This window comes from Pithys albifrons, chromosome 1, assembly GCF_047495875.1.
Source record: "Pithys albifrons albifrons isolate INPA30051 chromosome 1, PitAlb_v1, whole genome shotgun sequence".
Taxonomy (NCBI): Eukaryota; Metazoa; Chordata; class Aves; order Passeriformes; family Thamnophilidae; genus Pithys; species Pithys albifrons.
The window spans coordinates 7,475,762-7,491,000 of NC_092458.1; the positions used below are offsets into that span (position 1 = coordinate 7,475,762).

At 38.2% G+C, this 15,239-nt stretch overlaps 1 protein-coding gene across 5 annotated transcripts in view; it reads left to right on the forward strand.

Moving 5' to 3' along the window:
- MAP7D2 (MAP7 domain containing 2) overlaps positions 1 to 15,239 on the forward strand; it is an 86,170-nt gene that overhangs the window by 56,856 nt on the left and 14,075 nt on the right. Inside the window, exons 1-7 of one of the 5 annotated variants that reach the window (XM_071553200.1) lie at positions 2,563 to 2,910; positions 3,100 to 3,214; positions 4,130 to 4,228; positions 6,131 to 6,241; positions 7,547 to 7,669; positions 10,570 to 10,718; positions 11,789 to 11,916. In XM_071553200.1, the coding sequence (XP_071409301.1) occupies positions 3,115 to 3,214; positions 4,130 to 4,228; positions 6,131 to 6,241; positions 7,547 to 7,669; positions 10,570 to 10,718; positions 11,789 to 11,916 (710 nt within the window). In that variant the 5' untranslated portion in view covers positions 2,563 to 2,910; positions 3,100 to 3,114. Of the gene's footprint in view, positions 1 to 2,562; positions 2,911 to 3,099; positions 3,215 to 4,129; positions 4,229 to 6,130; positions 6,242 to 7,546; positions 7,670 to 10,569; positions 10,719 to 11,788; positions 11,917 to 15,239 lie in introns of those variants that run through there. The other 4 variants (XM_071553291.1, XM_071553072.1, XM_071553005.1 and 1 more) reach the window with 4 other exon arrangements.

Genomic DNA, 15,239 nt, shown 5'->3' on the forward strand with positions numbered 1-15,239 from the left:
TTAAATGTTTTTTTTTTAATAACTATCCTTTCTTTGTGAAAAATGGCCCTCATAATGTGTTTTATCTAAGCTATATCTGCAGGGTTTCATGAGGTTTAATAATTATGTTCTATAGTGCTTTAATGAAAGCGTCTTTGCAAATGAGATCAAATGCTCCTCTCCACATTGTGTACTTGGAGATTCCAACCTCGGATTGTAGGTAGCATGGGCTTTCAGATATGTATGAAGAATCATTTCATTTCTTTAATCTATTTCACTGTGCATTTTATTCCTGAAACAACACTTTGATTGTAGGTGGTATAATTGTATTCTGTGGACTGCAAACTATAGAATATTGCTGGTCCTTCCTCCAAGCATCATTTAAAAACCCCAAACAAAACAACAGACAAACATAAATCACCCAGATAACTGAAACTTGACTGCTTTCATCTTATCTTTTTTTTATTAATGTATAGCAATATTCATTAGAAATGGGAAGAAAGAAAGGGTCTGTATAAGAGCATGCTTTAATGAGAAAGAAATGGTTTACCTTGGTAAAGAATGTGAATGGAAGGGTAGGTTGGGGCAAGATGCAGAGTAGAATAAAGTAGTGAAAAGAAGCAGACTGGAGAGAAGAACTGGTGATGAAAGAGGTGAGGGGTGAAAAGAGTAAATGCAGAAAAGGGACTCAAACAGAGTTAAATTAAAACGATGGGAAGTTTAAAAGTAAAAACTATGAACCTGAAATGCAAAGGCACCACACACAGGTTCTAAATGTGCAAACTGCATCACCAAGTAGTAAAAGAAGAAAGACTGTAGCAAACTAAATCAGAGGGGAGTGACTTCGGATTCCAGAGACTGGAAGATTATTTCCTTTTCACACCCCCAGTATGAACATGAAGTGAGTAGAGTATTCAGAACTGTGGGGCTTCTCTGTGCTGTTGCAGAAGAGGCTGCACTTGAGCTTCATGATGCTTCCTGCATTTGCTCTGTAGGGAGAAGAAGGAGAAGGAAAGAGGCAGAGCTCGAATTTTCATGCCTGCCTGGACACTGATGGCACTGAGGAGACAGAAGGGGGGAGAAAGCGGGGGCAGGGAGGGCGGGGAAGCAGCTGCTGCTTTCGGTGGGCTTTGAATGGTGTTCCCTGATAGACTGTGAGCTCGAAATGCATGACTGAAAGATCGACTTCCTGGAGACGGCAGCAGAAATTGTAGCAGCAGGGTGGGGCACCTGGCCAAAAGGTAACAGGGACAGAAGACCCTGAGAACGACGGAAAGAGAAGGAATTCCTTTTTTCACCCTTTGTATGGAGGGTAATATATTGGCATTCTTTATAGCATAAGGGATTTGTAATAAGATTAAGAGAAGAGAGAGTGAAGAAAAAAGGTAGTGGCTTGCTGTTAATACTGCTGAATAACTGGTAGTAGGGTTGGATGAAATGGAAAAAATGAGGTGAGAAATAAATTACTGCAAGTTGTATTAGAAGAGATTCTTCAAAGATGTGAAAGAGACAGAAATATATTGCAGATAACCAGAAGATGATGAGAGGACACCTGGCATTGTAGAAAGCCAATGACCATAGATAGAAACCCAGGAAGGTAACACAAAGGTTACAGGTACATGTATAAAAGTTCTGCCACGGAGGTTTCTGGAGGTGCCTGATGTTGGGGTGTACTGTGCTGGAGCTGCTTCATCAGAGACAACAGGCTCAATATCAGTGCAGAGACTGAAGGCAACATGCTTGAACAAAGACTGGAATTTTGTGGTAAAATATCTCAGCAAAGGGCAATGGGAAAGCCAGTCCAAAGGCATGAATCAGTTAGAGAAAGTAATCTGGCCAAGAGATGTATGAGAGGTTTGCCATGCAGTTGATCTGATCTGCCAAAATATAATTTAGAGCAGGGGATTGATAAAAATCGAAAGGGGTAAGATGTAATCACAGAATTCTGCAGAATCCTGTCTGAAGTGGAGTTTTATACTAGACCAGAAGGACATAGCAAAGATAATAAATAATAGCACCAAAAATAGTAATAGGATCAAAGATCTGAAATCACATTGAGGCAACAGTTGGAGGCAGTAAGAGCAGACTTATCTTTCACAGTAAGGGTAGGGCTGCTGAAGTGTGAGGGTGAGGAGGTTGCCAGATGGGAATGAGGTGCTGGGAGGAGGAAAAGAAGAGGCTGTTAGATGATGGAAAGTGGGTGGGGAAGAACCACATTATATCTGCTTGAAAGGAGGAAAAGAAAAGGTGCAGAGATCATTGCCACAACAATAAATCACTGAGAAACTAGCAGAGGGAGGAGACGGGAATGCAGCTCAGCGGAGGTCTTTGAGTGAGAGTCAGGAGATGGTGGAGAGGGAATAAGGTGACCATCCTTAGCTGTAAGTTAAAGGTAGAGCAGGATTTGGGGAGGGAAAGAAGTAATTTTATCCTATCTCATCAAGCCATGGAGAAGAACTTGGGGGTAGAGGTGGGGGAAAAAGTAAATCTTGGAACAGCATGATTGAGGGGTGCACTAAAAAGTGCACAGAGGGGGGAAAAATCAGAAGCTCTTAAAAGCGTAGACCGTAAGGAACATAGTGGAAGAAAGCAGGGAGGTTTTGTGAAAATAAATATATAAATAGGGCATCCTGCAAAGTAACCTACTTTGGGTTTGAAGTGATCATTTATCTGAGTGACTAGGTGGAGCCACTGGCATTGCAGCAATTTAACTGTGCTCAGAAAGGGATGGGAAAAGATCCCGATGTCTGCATAGACAAGAAGGAGTTAATGCTTGTCGAGCATTATTCTTATACAAATTAAGTCCAGAGCACAGCAGCAGCCGCCTCACCAGCAGGAGCAGATGCTAGGCAGTGATGCAACCTGTGTTATTTACTTAGGCCTCTGTAGTGACCTCAGTGGCTTGCAGACAAAGGACACACATATCTGGAGGTAGGTAGAATGCTGATACCTTCTTTATTCACTTCTTTTTCTTTTATTTTGAACAAGTTCCCGTAATCATCTTTAGTGGAGCAACAGAGGGGCTGTATATTTTTAGCATGGTCTCAGAGAGCAGAGGGGGGAAAAGCCCCCAAAGAACTGATTCAGATTTGGTTTCTGGTTTTGTACCAATATAACCAGGAACGTTTAGAAGCCATGATGCGTCGGTCCCTTGAACGCAGCCAGCAGCTGGAACAGAAGCAGAAGCGATGGTCGTGGGGAGGAGCACTGGCTGCAGGCTCAGGAGGGAGAGATGGTAAGTGAAACAGGCTGCCTGCATTGCAGATCTGGAAGTGCAAAATGCATGAGATTGTGGAGATAGTAAGTATGATCGTTTCATAGTTAGGGTGGTACTGTAGGGGCTGCTGCCTTGGGGCATGAATAAGTACTTTGTAATTGCTTGCCAGGCTTCCTCTCTCTATTGCCTTCTGGGGAGAAAGGTTCCTCCTAACTTTGGGAATGAAGATCATTTTAATAGAGTAACTAGAATCTGTTTGGAGGATGCTAAATGCTAAAATTCAAATTGATGCACTGTCTCCCTTATTATCTTCCTCCACATTGTCTTCCCACACACACAGTTAGCAAATTTCATATCCACCAAAGGACTGAGTGCTGTCTTGCAAAAGATGATCTGTTTTTGTTTGGTACTTTAAAAAACCTGATGGGAATTTCTAGATGACTATGCAGCATGTGCAGTTTAAAATAGTTTGGTTTTTCCCCCATATACATTCTGTTACTGCTATTTTTGCTTTGGCTTCAGAGTAAATTCTTTTTATTACATAATCAGTCATGTGCTGCTTTTATATTTCAAAAAGATGCTTTCTCTTTTAAATCATGCAACTTATTTAAATTAGTCATGTGTGAATAAACTGATGTTATAGGGGAAAATATCCATGTTTGGGTATGATAAGATACGACAAGTTATTATCTTTTAACAGTGTGTAAATACACTTAACTTTAAAAAGACAAATTCTGTTTCACATCATAATTTTAATGGTATGTCATAAAAAAACCTGGGACATTAAATATATATAGGAATAAAAGAAGTCTTTTATATTTTGTGAAAGAAACCAGTTTTTCTCTGTGATGCAGTTGATGCTTAATTCCAGCTCCCCCAACTTATTCAGTAATTTCTTTCACCTCTTTTTGCTCTGATTTCTCTGCTGTATAGGTGAATCAGAAAATACCCCACCCCCTGTTCTAGGTTTAGCTGCCAACACCCTTCCTCCAGACCCTGTGACCTCTACTGCTCCTGCTGATTCCTTCAATGGTATTTCAGAGAATCACAGTACCATCGTGTCTTCTTTGTAACTGTTCTAATTGCTGTAATCCATCCACTGATCTTGTCCTTCCTAACCACTGTTTTCTTATCATTTCAGTCTGGTACTCTACGGCATTACCCTTAGTGATGTAGACCAATGTCTTTTTAATTTCCTTTTAATTTTGCCATGGTGGAGCAGTGCATGCCTCACATTCCAGCACAGTAGAGGCATTTCATGGTTTTCTCAATAACTGTAGATTCCTACCACTCGGATTCTCATCTTTGTTAATTCTGGGGGTGCTCTGTGTCTGTGTGTGTATAATTATGCATATACTTGACAGTTCTAATGGACGTGCACAGGTGTTGTTGAAAAAAATTTCAGTTGCACAGAAAGACAAAACGTGTTATGAAGACCATGTTTCATCAGAACAGTCCTCTGTTTTCCACCTCAAGGGCTGTTTAATGCAATATTTTAAGAACAAGTAAATTTGGAATAAGTTTACACAGCCATGCTGTGTTGCCTCCTAAAATGAATTTGGGCTAAACTAGTATTTGTAACAAACCCAGGTAATCGACTTTGTTTAAGCAATGATGTTTCATATTGTTCAGTTATCTTTTTTGCCTTTTTTTTTTTTTGTGGCTTGGGGTTTTTTTTTAATTACATTTTCTGTAAAAGGGCTTTAAAGTACATGAGTCCTCCAAAATTACAAATGGATTGCGTATAGGATTTTTAGTTTTGATTGAAAATGTACTTGGCATTTTGAAAACAAGACAGTCTGTGGTTTTAAGAACCATGTTCCTTGTCTCCCCCCAAAGGAGGAGCCAGGCATGGCTATCGCTCCTGCAGAGTGTACAGGAAATGTTCTGCCCATGATCTCACAGAACTATTATTTCTGTGCAAGCAGATTCAAATTTTTGTACTAATTGTTGTTCATGTGCAGAGATATTTGGATGTGCAACTGATGTTTTGCAGCATGCCAGCATCATACATGCTTTCTTAAAAAAGCAAAAGTAGCAAATTGTATTGTCTACTGTAGTAGATGGAGGCAAATCTTGCAAACCCTGCTGAGGCAAGGATTTGATGGATGTAACAGAGAATGCAGTAACTGAGGAGCTGCAGAATTAGGGACATGTCCCTAGCTGAAAACGTTTTTGGTTGTGAAAGAAATAAAGTTCAAATTTAGGGGACAATGTATCTATGCTTTTAGCTTCTGAGTATCATACAGTGATTATCATATACTAGTACATTGTAGTCGTACTGGAGTAACATTTTTCTTTCATTCAGTTGAATCAATTCCAAGGTAGGAAATTGATATTGTGCTCAAACAGACTTTGTCAAACAGTATTTCAGAAGAAAACACTTTAAGAAGCTGCTGCTTCTTTTTTTTTTTTTGTTTTAAATCTTCTCAAGCACAAAAAGATAAAGCCAAACAGTGAGGTCTCATCATGAAAGCACACAAATGTTGGTTATTTAATTTTCTGCTTTTAATAATACCTGAGGTTTATCCCAGGTCTTCCTGACTGCAGCTAGATGGGAGGGGGAATGAAGATGAGTACAGAGTTGTCATGTGTGCATTTTGTTTTCTTTGGGTAACTTTATGCTTGTGCTTGTATTGAATATCTTATATCAGAAAGACTTCACTCATTCAGACCTGATACATAATTATGTGCCAGTGGCAATACAAAAAATAGGCTGTTGTAAAACTGGAATGTTAAATTCACAAGCAGGAAAGTTGCATCCCAAAGCATGTGTCAGAGGATGCTGGTCCTCCAGCAGGCAGGAAGAGCTTATCTCACGCCTGATTCAGTGCTGTGAGTGGCAAGGGCCACGAGTACAAACACCAGGCTAATTTTGGGAGTTTATCAACACTATGACGTGAATACAAATATCTTCACTGCGTTTCTCTGCAGCATGTGACAAACTTTCAGCTTCTACAATGAATCTGCCAAAGCAAATGGAATCGCCAATCAATAAGCGCCTCTCCTCCTCCACCGCGGCCATAACACATTCCCCAGACAGAGGCAAGTGAACCTGCTGGTCTCCTGCCAGCCTAAACTCTCCTTCTGCTTTAAGCGCTTCTTGCCCATGTAGCTGTGTGAAATGCTGTGACTGTTGTTCAAAAGAACTCAAATATTTGAGTCATTTTAGGTGAATACAGTAAAATAGTTCTGCAGCCTGTCCCAAGACTGTGCTGCTGTGCTGGAGATCATAGTCCAGCAACAAACGCTGTGGGTTATTAATGATTCTTTTTCAATTTTTGATACTCCAGCAAACATGGTTGTAAGTACATGCTGTGACTGCAGCAATTTCCTATATCTGTACTGCTTGTGACCTTCTGGCCAAATAAGGAAAACCAAGAAAAGTAAATGTGTGCCTTGACAGTACATATGGGATGTACCATGGGCAGGAGTACATGCAATGAGCCACCTAAGCTACTTCAGTCTGGTGGCCAGAGTTGTAGAGCCTTTTAATTTGTTAAGAAACTGATCCATGAGAGACTCAGCAAAAGATGATCATCCGGTAGGATTAGTGGTTACCAAACACTACAAAGAGGACTGAAGGGTTTATCTTACTGTGAACTCTGGATTTTTTAGGTTTGTTTTCTGTTTCTTTTTTTCCCCTCTTCCCACATTTTTTTAAACTTTAATGATAAAAACTATGTTTACTGAAATGACTATGAAAGCTTGCTTCTAGAATGAAAAGAGAAGGTGTAAATTTATTTTCACTTCTGAATTGCTTAATGGAAACTCATCATTACCTTTGAGGTTATTGTGGTAGATGGCTATATATATATGTGTGTGTGTAACAGGAACATCTATAAATATGTCTAATGTAGTTGAGGCTTGTGTTTGTGGAGCAGGAAGGAAGGCAGGCATATTGTACAAATAAGACTTACATAATGCGATGAGATGGCAAATTCTAAATGCAGTCCCAGTGTGGTTGGCACGTTTGGGAACAGCTGTGCTGTTATACCAAATGTTCTACCTTTACTGCTGGGGAAGAAGACAAACCTTTTTTATGCTGAGTCATGAAAGCAACCATTTTGCAGAATGGAACATGCCTCTGAGTAAGAACAAATTGCAACACAGTCTTAACCCTTACTATATTTATTGTGCAGGTGGGAAAATAATTTAAAAGGATGGAGAAACTAGAAAGCCTTTTGCAGAGGGAATGAACATTATCTTCAGATATTTCAAATCTCAAACACTTCAAGGGTTTTTGGCATTTCATTTCATCATTTCATCATTTTGTTTCAGTTATTTTAATATAACATTGTTTTATTTCTTTGCATTTTAAATTTTATTTTATTTGCTCCCATCCTTCAGCTCACCGCATGCATCTTAGTCCAATGGAAAACTTTATTGTTTCTCGGCTGCTGACTCCCACACAGTCATCTTTAGCCAGAAGCAGAAGTACATTAATGCTTTCTGAGCAGTACAATACTCCAGGTAAAAATGTGACTTACTTTGAAACCATTGAGGTACATTTGTGGCTGCATTTGTGTAGGTGCTCAAAGAAATGGAGTGCCATGAACCGAATGACAATTTACAGGGTAGTACAAAATCAACAATGGACTAAGTTGTTCCCAATTGCAGCGTATTTTTTAAAAAAAAGCCCATAATTTTGTGTGTGGTGTTCTGAATGTCTGTTTTAGGTTAAAAAACCCCAAACCCAAAATCATTAAGACCAAAGCCAATGGGAAAGCTGAATATACTAATGGAAGAAACAGGTTTTTAAACAAGGGTGTGATGCCTCTCAGAGGCTTTGATTGATTTTTTAATGTCATCCCTGCCATACCTAAATGGTATGTAGAACAAAAATCCCAGTGCACCACTTGAACATTAATTATTTTTATGAGCGTTCCAGTTCTTAGCTTTAAATATTTTTTTGCCTTTAACTGTGTAACTATGTCTATTTATATGTATATGTATGTGTGTGTGTATATATATATATATATATATATAGGTGTACATACACATATAAAATGATACATACTTAGAGGAAAAAACAGATACTGATAGAAAGTTATCTGTTCCAGAAATTATTGATCTTTAAGGAATGATATTTACCATTTCTATCTGGTAGTCTAATAAAACCATTATTTTGCAAACATCTACAAAACTAATATTTCCAGTCCTGCTAATACTGAGGCAAGTGGCCGACTTCCAGAGCAGTTTCTTCTTACAAAGCTATACCTGGTCATAGTGTTGGCTGAAACAAGACAGAAGTTACCAACTGGTATTAGTTTTAATAAAACAAACCAACCAAAAAGCACCCCAAAGACCACACCTAAATGTCTGTCTGCAAAAAACAACATTTTTTTTCAGGATTAATCTATTTGTATGATAAAGAACTGATCATCTTTCTGATGAGTATTTTCATACACCTTGGTTAAAATAGGCTTAGGTCTCCTGCATCTGTGCTTTTCATACAAAGTTATTTAGAAATGAATTGCAAAGTAAACCTTCTTTGCCTTGTGTGTTCCTTCTTTGTTCAGTGCATAGGGACATTGACATTGAATGACTCTAAAATTCCTTCCCATGTTTCTACATTGAAAGCAGCTTCTGCTGGAAGCAAAAATGTTGTCATACAGGAATTTGGCCCATGAGAAAGGTCCCAGTGTGGTTACTGCTCAGGGATCAGCTACTGCTAAGAGTGAGCAAAAACCATTGCGAAGTTAGATCGGTATATTCTGCTTAAGATTTTGAGGTGAATTGCTGGGGCCACCTACAGATGATGCTTTCCATGTTGTATTTGATATCAAACAAATCAACAGGATGACTTTTCCCCTTCCCTACTCGTTTTGTTTGTAAACTCCCAGCTTTATCTCTCTCTCCCATCACAAGACCTTTAAAGTAGCACACTGGCATGTCTGACAAGGGGACAGTTTGGCCTGGAAACTGCTTTCTCACTGAGCTGACACAGGAGAGCTGACTTTGGGAACAGCTTTCTGAGCCAGCATCCTCTTGTCATTTTCTCTCAAGGCAATGGGGCTGCAGCTGATGGTTTTGGCAGTAAATGCCAGCAAAAGTGTTGAGGCAGATCTCCCATTTGTCATATACTTCTCACCATAGAAGTAGGCTCCGGAACAGGGAACAGGATTGTTCCTTTCCAAGAACTCATTATGCTGGGGTCAAAATAGCTCTGCTCCTGCATTTTCTGTAAGCTTAGAAATGAAGAACCTCAATTAAAGACTCTAGGCAATATGTTATTCATGTCACTCCAAATTAAGATATTCAGGGAAACAGTTGTTACTGGACACATGATTAATTCTTTTAACAGTTGAAAATACTTATCTTAAGCAGCCTTTAAGTTTCTGAACAATTTTCTTAATATTCAGTGACCTTATGGCAGCTAGCTGGAAAATGTGCCAAAGAATACAAGAGTCAAGTTAAACTTTAAAACATAAAAAGGCTTCATAAGACTGCCTCCAGTTAAAAAAAAAATAAAAAAGGAAATGTGAGTTTCTTTACATTAGCACATAATTACTGCTATTCCAAAGTTAATATTCTTCTTGACTTCAGTTGACTATTGTGATAGTTTTGGGAACTGGTTACTAGAGAAGGCCTGGATCAAAACTATCACAACTATGATTGGAAACACACTGTCACTGGGTTGCAATTAATGTCTGTCTTATTATAAATTATATACTCTGTTGGTTGTTCTATATGCATGCGAAAGTTTCATCTTAGAAGGCAATATGAACAAAAACAGGGGCAAAGTACACCATTTGAAAAAAATCCTGTTCATATTGCAAATAAAAAAAGAGTTACCCTGCAAGCTATAATGCATGTGTTGCACTCAAATTGATGTCTCCTGCAAATAACAGTAACTGAAATACCTACAGCAGATTGGGGGGGTTGGTTAGTTTTTTTAAAATTAAGTATTACTTTGAAAAGTAAGGAAGGTATTTAGGAGCCATGCCATGTTTAAACTTTAGAAAAAACCCAAACACTCCCTATGCTTCTGTCATTTTTCCTGTTTTGCAGTATTTGTTCAAAAGTCACTCAGCTAGAATTATCTGATTACTCTTTTTATCACATGCAAAGGAAGCTGGACTTTTCAGAAGAAAAAGTAACACACAATCAGGTGATTGAAAAAATATATAAGTAAAAGAACAATCTTTTAGAGATAATTTCTAAAAAATCCTATAAAAATTTACTTTCAGTTGAGACAATAAACATGGGACCATGTTGAACGTGTTACAATGTGATCTTTTGAAATACTGATGAAAACACCTTTAAAGCTACCCTTGAACATTATAACATAAAAGTATGCTGTTTTCTCCTCCTTTATTTCCTCTGTCTGTGCTCCCTTTTGCTCTTGCTATTGTACTATAACTCTTTAGTATTCCATATCTGTCCTCGTGTAGCACCAGCTAGTCCTCTTAAGTCTCCCTACAAGCCTTCCCCCACCCGGAGCACGGACAGGAAGAAGGTAACTTCACCCTCCACTGCCAGTGCCATGAAAGGGGCACCTGCAACCGAAGGTACTCAGGTGGGTTTGCAATGGTTTTGATTTCACTGCTGGGTAAACTGGTGCAGCTTGTGCTGTTATCTTTCCCTTCACACAGACACGAATAAAGTGCTACCCCTGCTGTGAAAAACAGCAGTAAGAAAGTAAGCCTGGCAAATGTCTGCTGCTTTCATGCTCCTGTAGCAGCATTTTAATATCTTCCTCCTCCTGGTAATCAGTGCTGAGTGCTGGTATTTGAAACAGCAACACCTTTATTTTCAAGGAACTGAGGCATTGAAGTGTATGTTTTTGGACTTGCTTGTAGCTCCTGGGAATGGGGGTGACAAATAGGATCTCCCCACTGAGTATAACTATCCAGTCTTGCTTGTTAAAGAGCAAGCTTCACATGTTTCAGAATCTCACCAAGTGTATTGACAATGGCTCTGTTTGCACCAATTGCTTAACTCTTTCTGCAGACATTTTTAATGCTGCTTGCTTAAAAGATGCATTATTGATCCACTGTAGTTTCCAGAAAAGAAAAGGCAAGCCATTGACTTTCACTAGTCTACACAGTTTAAGACATGTTTTAAAAAAGTCTATGTGAGAGCTTTAAGATTCACATCAGGTCCTGTGTATTGTAATAGTTAGTAATAGGGGAATTCATGCCCTCTAAATTAGCTGCAAGTGAGGGGACCAAAGCCAGGAGTAAAGATTTGTGTCATGTCAGTCTGAGGTGTGATTCAGCGTTACCTGCAGCAACATTTCTGTGAGATGCCTGGTTGTGCTACTGGTCATGTCTGAGGGGTGTTGCAGGGGCATATAGATGTTTTTGAAGACTCTACCCAGTGCCACCACCCCTCCCAAAAACTCTTATAGAGCTCTGATGTGGTATTACTTATCTGCAAGTTGTGTTCAAGACCAGGTGTGGGTGTGTGTTTTATCTATGTAAAACAAAAAACTATTAATAGCACAGCTGTGAGATGCTGTTTAAAAATACTTTTAAATGTATGTTACAGAAATCGCTTTATGTGCCGTCTTGTTAATAAAACAATTAAATAAATTTTTGATTTGTTGGTGCTAATTATGGAAACTAACATGAACTGTGCTTCTAGACTGAGAAGATAAAGAAAGAGAAGCGACCCACAACACCTGGTTCATCATCTGGTATGGGATCCCCTCTGAGAAGGTCTGATTCTCCTGCTGCCATGTCCAGAAGATCTGCATCACCTGCAACACCTAAGTATGCCTTTCTTATTAGTGGACCAACATGCTGTGAAATTCTCATTAACTGTAAATAAGACATAGATACTTGAGGAACTTCCTTTGAAGTGTTGTATGAATTCTAGTTAATTTTAGTTATCCATACACACATGTACAGATGGGAGGGGAGAGAGAGAAATGTAGATGACAATTCTAATATATTGTGTTAGTCCTCACTAGAAACACTTCTCTACTTTTTCTCAGTCTTTTGATATGATAGTGCATTTCATAATTGATGTGAAATTTTATTTAACATTTATTTTTAAGTATGCTTTTGTTTTATTTGATTTTGAAGAAACTGCCTGAAGTGAAGAAGTGCACACAACGTGAATACAAACTAGAAATTCCAGCATTTAATATATGCACTTCCTATTGTTGGAACAACCATCTGGTGCCATAAATATACTTAACTACGTGTCAATCAGTTTTAACCTTTGCTTATTTGCAGACCTCTGTGATTTTGTTGCTTTTTGTACTATTTTTTTATGCAGAGCTGTGGACCTATAGCATATCTGGGCTTACTGGCAATTGGGCTGCTTTTCTTGATTGTCTTTTGCTGAAAACTCTAGTCTGTGTACCACAGCTTGCAACTCAAGTCTAAGCAAATGGATCTTCAGGTTTCTTAGAACAGAATATTAAGTCTGGCTCAAATGTAGAAGTATGTTAAAGTAGTCATGTCTACAGTTGTTGTCTGATTTTTTTGGCTGGTTGATTGGCTTGGTTGTTCCCCTTATACACTGTTCAGGGGTCCCGCTTATGTCTTGAAAATTATATCCTTTTGTCTTATTTATTTATCATTTTTGATCTAAGCAGGCCATGTTTTGAACCAGGCTTGATGATCCTCTTTCTGACAAATGTCTTCTGCCTCAAAAACCAGCTGGTGTTCCTTTTTTATTTCAGCTGTGAGGGCATAGCCCTTTAATGGAGGATGAGTTCTGTGTATGAATTTGGTGTTAGACAACATACAGGAAACCATCTGACTCGGCATTCCTTCAGGCATCCCCCTGCATGTAACGGGGACACTACAATTCTTGGTCATATTATAAGGCTACAAATTCTCAAACTTTCAGTACAATTCATAACATCACCAGATTCTGAACTATATACATTTTGTGGAAAATGGAACGATATGAAATGTTAATGACGTTTAGGGTTTTTACAGTTTTGAGCACATAATTGTCTGGTGGCACTTGGCCATTTAGAGAAAAAAGTTTGAGCTATAAAAATGTATATTATTCCACAAGAACTCATACTCCATGTTCAGAAAGCATCTCTCAGTTCATTCACCCAGTATAAGACATAACCAGAGACATGTGTAGTTAAGCAAAATGATTGGTGGGAAATGGATAGGTAGGGAGTCAAGTGCTTCTTGATGGGCAGACATGTAAAAGGTCACTGTAGACCATCATAGAGACATGCAGGGGTTTTGTGAAACAGATGTTTAGTTCTTCATGAAAAGAAGAACAGCCTTAATTTATAGCACTGATTTCCATAAAACCTTAGGCAAAGATGCAGAATTTTTTTCCAGGGGTGCAAATTATGATAACCTTTTTATAGTAAAATGTTTTCACGCCTATAAGGAATATAGGAATATAGAGAATACTGTTTTTAGAGGAAGAAACAGATGCTGCATGGAGGAATTAAGAAGCCTACTTAGGTGGGTTTCTCTGTAGTTGTGAGCCACAGTAGTGATCAGGGTTTTTTTTCTCCCTCCTTCTCTTTCTCAAGAGAATCTAATTCTGACCACACTTAGAAATGTATTACTGAGCATTTAATCTTAACTTGGCCAAATTAGAACTCCCTCCTTGACCTTAGAGAGATACAGTAAATAGAGTTTAAATCCATGTTTATTACTGGTTGCAGAAAGACGGTTCTGCTTCAGCACTTTCAAAACTTCCCCTCATAATTTTAAAATACAAAAGGTGTCCTGATCACCATACTGAATTATTACATAAACATAGATAATAATAATACAATATATGCAGTTTTCCATACAACTCAAGTTCCACAGTTAATTTTCAATGGAAAGGCAAAATTATACAATCTGAAGGAAGGTTCCAAAAGCCTTACTACCTGCATTTAAATCCACTAACCAGCCAAGATCATTACCTGCCATTTCAGTGTAATTTTAATCTGACTGAATATGTATACAAATACTCATTCTGCTTGCAAACCAAACAATCTTTTACAAGTTTCATCTTCTGCCAGCACACCATATGGCCAAAAAAAATACTGTGCAAGAAATAAGACTATGTATTGTACAGCATTAGCAGTGTTCCTGCATAGCACCTGAACTCTGAAAGCTGTTGAGAAGCGAATCAAATATGGCCAGAGATTTTGATGGCAATCAGCTGCATTCATTTCTCTTCTTAAAAGTGTGTGACTTGACATTCAAGTTTTCTTGGTATTGTTCCATTCCTAGTGCTCCATGGTTGTTGTCTTGGTTTCTGAGTGGCAATTACTTGTCTTCTTAATTTGTTATTTCATTATTTATTAATTAGAAAGATCTTTTTATCATGATAAAGTAGCTGAAACAAGGTCAAATAAGACAATAAAACTTCAGCCTAAAGAGAGACAGTGATTGATGACAGAACAGCATTGCAGTAATTACATACATAAAATACTAATGTTTGAATGTGCAAATTTTACTGAGAAAGCAAAGAAGATCAGCCCAAAACCAGAACATCCAGGATAAAATGAGTGTATAGATACAGATGTAAAAAGGAGAAAAAGGGAAAAAAATTAAACTATATTGAGCAACAGTTAAATGTATGGAAGGAATTCAAAACTTGAAGTTATTTTGAAGAATAAATGTATCATGAAATGTCACACAAGAAAGAAATCCAAAACTATTATTTTGAATGTAATGTGGATCAACTGACAAAGATGAAAGTTAATGGATTAGAATTTGAATAATTGAGACATTATCTTTAATTCTGTCAATTGCTACTGGATACTGCTTGTGTAAAGTGCTCCTTTTCTTCAGATCTTTCACAAGATCAATAATACCAGGGGTTTTGGTAATTTTTTTAATGCTTCATCTTCAAAGATCTATACATTAATCTGCTTATTCTTGCAGTATCCCTCAGAGAATAGGTAAGTGTCCTCTCTTATAGACTGGGAAGGCAATAAAGCCTGTGTCCTTCACATGTCTTTGGGAAAATAGTCCCTCTGAAATCAATGGCACCTGACTGAATGAACGAAGTGTGATTTAGTTGTAAGTGTCTTCAGATAAACCATATTATAAGCCAGTGAACAAAAATGGAAAGCTCTGACAAGCCTCTGTGTCACATTCTTTTGCCA